The sequence below is a fragment of the Sander vitreus genome, chromosome 14 (assembly GCF_031162955.1).
Source record: "Sander vitreus isolate 19-12246 chromosome 14, sanVit1, whole genome shotgun sequence".
Classification (NCBI taxonomy): Eukaryota; Metazoa; Chordata; class Actinopteri; order Perciformes; family Percidae; genus Sander; species Sander vitreus.
Window position 1 is genome coordinate 10,002,714 of NC_135868.1, and position 4,786 is coordinate 10,007,499.

The 4,786-nt window shown below is 41.7% G+C and overlaps 1 protein-coding gene across 1 annotated transcript; it reads left to right on the top strand.

Annotated features, from left to right (window-relative positions):
- Positions 1 to 1,673: 1,673 nt before the first annotated feature.
- abrab (actin binding Rho activating protein b) lies at positions 1,674 to 4,015 on the top strand. The gene is made up of 2 exons (XM_078266987.1): positions 1,674 to 2,464; positions 3,532 to 4,015. The coding sequence occupies exons 1-2, from the start codon at positions 1,674 to 1,676 to the stop codon at positions 4,013 to 4,015; spliced, it is 1,275 nt and encodes a 424-aa protein (XP_078123113.1).
- The last annotated feature ends 771 nt before the right edge of the window (positions 4,016 to 4,786 follow it).

Consider the following 4,786-nt stretch of genomic DNA (forward strand, 5'->3'; position numbering starts at 1 on the left):
CTATAGCTGATTGCTGTATGTGTATTATATAAGAGTGTCTTTTGAATAAAATGCTTCGATTTCACTTAAAGACATTAGACCACATCAGGTGCAAAAAGAAGTTTTATCCATGTGTATTTTGCTCCCCAACCTGAGAGCGTAATGAGCCTGTTTGTCCTTGTGGTGGAGCACTAACCCTCCTCTCAGAGCAGAATGTGAACTCACTCTGACTTCGTCTGAAGAGACTTCTTGTGCTGATGCTCCAAGAGTTGCTTCCATTCTCCATGACAGACTGCCAACAGCTGCAACTTCAGGTCCGTGTGCATGTGTGCCGAGTTCTATTTATAAATTAGCCTCCTCTGCACACACATAAAATAAATAATTTGTAATTAATTAATTTTAATTAATTAATTTGAATAACACAGCTATTAAAACAGCACTCAACACCTCTATCAAGGCTCAATGTAGCAAAGCATAAATATTGATGTTGATCGTGCTAATGTCAGGATGCATGCTGCTTGAATTGTGATCTCACTCCCAGCTGCATTGCAAGTTTAAACCTCTTAATGTGTAAAGCAGGAGATCCGCGTCTCCTTAAGGTGTGACATTCTTTCCTGGTCAAGAAGCTCCTTTTTTCTTTTCTCCCCTCAGATTAAGTGTCTCCTTGTATCTGTGATACTCTCCTGGCCACATCTAGTAGATTCTGATAGTGTTATATAAACTCTTAAATAGCTACAGTGTTCTTTTTTTCTCATTTAAGCATACATTGTGAATTATTTCAGTATTTAAAGTTTCTGAAAATAATAATCAGAGATTGGCATGGGGTACTTTCCATAAAATCATCTCTCAACGCAAATCAAACCAGCCATTAGGCTAACTGAAATAAAACCATGCCAATCTCTAGGTATGGTGAAGGGTATTCTCTTATGATGATGTGGGGGCTATTTTAATTCCAAAGGCCAAGGGAACTTTATCAGGATGCATAGTATCCTGGATCCGTGAAATAACTGGCCTTTAAAAATAAAAATCTGCCTTCCTCTATGGGAATTTAACATAGGGATGTGTATACTTATGCCCCCTGTATTTTAAGGAAGAACATTTATTTATTTACGATACATTATTCATTCATTTATTCAATTTCCAAAAGATGATTTTTTTATTCCTCTTTTTAGTCAACTTTAGCATGGGTTCATAAACGTATGAGTGCCACTGTATATTACTTTCTAACAGATATATTTGCATTATGCTTGAAGATGTATCAGGTGAAGCTTAAAAGTTAATAAGGGATTATCCCAGATAATACATATCAAGTGGTGTGTCTTTTATGGTCTTTGTATCTTTGCACTTGCTAATTAAGCTGAGCATGTTGTGGTCTACTGCCCTGTTTACCTCTAGTTAAAAGCTCTGCAATCTGTGATGAAACATGAGTCCGCAGGGGTGACCTATGTCAGGGAAAGATGATCAGGAGAGTAGCATGGGATGACTGGAATACCTTCCATCGTCATGTCAGGGTTTGCTCTCCCCATTTTAGAGCTGCGAGCGTGAAGGTAGGACGCAGCAGAGGGAGAAAAAGCCACAGAAAACAAAGATTTGAGCAGAGAGGATATGGATCTGTTCAGGCCAACCTGGCAGATGTTAAGGAAGCACTTAGCAGGATTAAATGTGCCTAAATTGACACATTAATACTCATAAGTATGTCTGACATACAGGCCAACCAAAGGAAACCATCCGCCAACAAGAAGATCAGGAAGCTGCGCACTATTAGCAAGGTGTGCAGCCTGACAGGCAGCTGGCAACAATGGGTGACGGAGAACGAGAAGAAGCAGGCCAGTGAACCCAGCGGCTGGGCTCCATCTTCGCTGGGAGGACCAGTGGTAGAACCCAAAAAGACATGGGAACCTAAGAAGCCTCCTCCCATTCAAATCCAACCAACAGAAGCTTCTCAAAATCACATAATCAGATCTGGAGAGGCTCAGAAGACATTAACTCCTCACAAGGAGACCAAAGATATCACCAAGACTGAGGAGGTGAAGACCCCAGCTGAGCCACCATCTCCCATCAAGGTAAAGCAAGGGGTGAAGCCGGTGACCAGTGGGGTTCAGGACAAAAGTGCTGGCATCGGGCTCATGACCGAGAGGATCAAGAAGGAGTCTCTGCCATCAGGTGAGGAGATTGACAGGCTTCTGAAAAAGAAAAGCTCGCCTACACGCCGCAGAAAATGCTCCAACGTGGTATCATCTCTGACCAAAAGCTGGAAGCAGGTGGAGAAAGAGCAGAAGCTTGAAAAAGAGGCAGGAGGACAAGGAGAGAGACGCACCTGTGGTGGTGAGGAAGACGACAGTGGACGCCATGAGGCAGAGAAGGAGAGGCTGGACATAGAGGATGCTCAAACACACAGGACAAGCTTTTTGAAAGAAGCCGAGCAAAACAACTCTGAAGGAGAGTCTGAGTCAGTATTGAGGATTAAAAGACCCCCGGTGCCAACGTGAGTATGATCAGTTTGCTTCATTTTGTCACCAGATGCCAGGCCCATTCCGCTCTCTGTGTGTTGCCGTTCTCAATATCCTTTTGCTTTGCTACTATTGCAAAGATTTAAAGATAATAGATGTTTATGGCATTTACTAACTGGGAAGTTTGGGACTGAGTGGCGGGATTGCTATGGACAGAAGTACACACGGCAATACACTGGTAAGGTCATATTCCATTTAACTATGTATCCATCTTATTTAAATAGCTCACTTTACTGTATTGTGTGAACAGTTGACTTCATTTATTATTTTATGTGGCATTTTCTTTTGCAAGGTCTAAATGTTCCACCAAAACAAGTTCCTTCCCGAGATTATTTTGCAGAGCCACCATCGCTGGTCCGGAATTTAGCACCGCCCAAGACAATTGTGATTGGTTTAAAGAAATGCAGACAACCCAGAGCTTTTTTTTCTCCTATCCTAGAAAGTATGTGTGGTGTAGACAGACCTTACTCCACAGAGCTGTGGAGATCTGGCAATTTAAGACTAGTTGTGGAGAGAAGGGCAGCTTGATTTGACAGGATGGGCAGAAAGCCAGGACTGTTGAAATATTTGAGATGACTTTATTCGTTGAACGTAATTACACTCCCTTAGTGCACCATGAATTCACAGATTAAAATGGGAAGTCTTCCAGGAAGTTGCATTTTCACACAAAGATTGAGTTCCTCTTCCATGACAACCTGAAAAAAACATAGTCAAATAAAGACATCAAAGGTTATCTTACAGTATTTTGGTTTCCAACCTTAGCATATTTGGAGAGGCAGGCGACCAGGGAGGTTTCCTTCTTGTGATAATGAATACTGGTATTGCTTTTGTAATTCATGCAGTTTAAAGCACAAAGACAACTTTGATGCATGATCCATGTGAGGTTTTTTACCTAATTCGGAAACCCGTCAATTAGGTCTGCATTGACCCTCAAGACCAAAAATAAAAGGTTCCAACTTCTCACTGTTGATGATTTGGTTCAAAACAGATAGTGTGTTCTATATTTTTATTTATCTGTAATATAATCTGACTTCCCTCCCAGGTACAAAAAGGAAGCTGGGGATATCAACAAGATCAACGCCCTCTCCAAGAAATACAGCACTGTGGGAAACCTCAAGAGCCGCTGGCAGAACTGGGCCTCAGAGCACAACGTTAACCAGAAACTGAACCCCTTCAGTGAATATTTCGACTATGATTACTCCATGTCTCTCCGCCTCCAAAAGGGCGAAGAGGGTTACGGTCGCCCCAAGGAGGGAACCAAAACAGCAGAGAGAGCCAAACGTGCCGAGCAACACATCCACCGTGAGATAGCCGACATGTGTTACGTGATCAGGACTATGGCTGATCCGGATCCAGACGGAGAGATCCGCGTCACGTTTGGACAGCTGTTTGACAGATATGTTCGAATCTCTGATAAGGTGGTGGGGATTCTGATGAGAGCCAGGAAACACGGGAAGGTGGCATTTGAAGGGGAGATGCTGTGGCAAGGCCAGGATGATGAAGTGATCATTACTCTGCTGGTGTGATGTTAACACCTAGGTCAAAGTTGTAACAGAAATCCTCTTACAACTACTTGTGAATTAACCTCAGTTATTGTCATGCAGGGCTAAGAGCAGAATTTAAAGTACAATTTGACCTGGGTCTATTTAGTGGACACTTGTAGAACAATATCAAAGGAATATGGAGATGGTGTGGAGTGGGATTATCCAAAGAATATTTTGTTGCTATTATTGTACTCTTTCTTTCTGTGTGGTGGATATTTGAGTTGTAGCTGTCATGCACACTTTAAAGTTCTAGATTTTGGTTGCTTAAGTTTCCATTCAGTGTTGGTTCTCATGCATGTCTCCTTTGGACTTTCTTTATGGTTTACAGTATGTTAATGAGATACTTCATTTGCCTATGTGTTAATGTACCAAATAACCAGCAGCTTTGCAGTACAGAGCAGCACAGTAATTCAAACACAGATTGGGTTTCATTGCCTGAATACCTGCAGCTCAGCAGTCATTATACTGCACCGGGCACAATGCAGAGAAGCAGAGCAGACCACAGCACTTTTAAATTACATGGCCTGTTAGACTAAGTCTGTAATGATTAATGTAAAGGGGGACTATGACTGTCTGGGGGAAAAGAAAAACGTTTCTTTTCACATCCAGTTTTTTTTGTCTTAGTAGGAGTTTGTTGAATCATACAGAAACAATGTTAGCATATCATTTTAGTGTTTGAAAAATAAGGCAAACTGAAGATTTGTTTTCTTTTTTGAAACAATTTCTGCAGAAAGCATGCAGTATTGAGCCATT

Coding starts and splice junctions, on each gene's coding strand:
- abrab (XM_078266987.1), top strand. CDS start 1,674: ATGTCTGACATACAGGCCAACCAAAGGAAACCATCCGCCAACAAGAAG. Junction 2,465..3,531: donor AAAAGACCCCCGGTGCCAAC/GTGAGTATGATC, acceptor CTTCCCTCCCAG/GTACAAAAAGGAAGCTGGGG.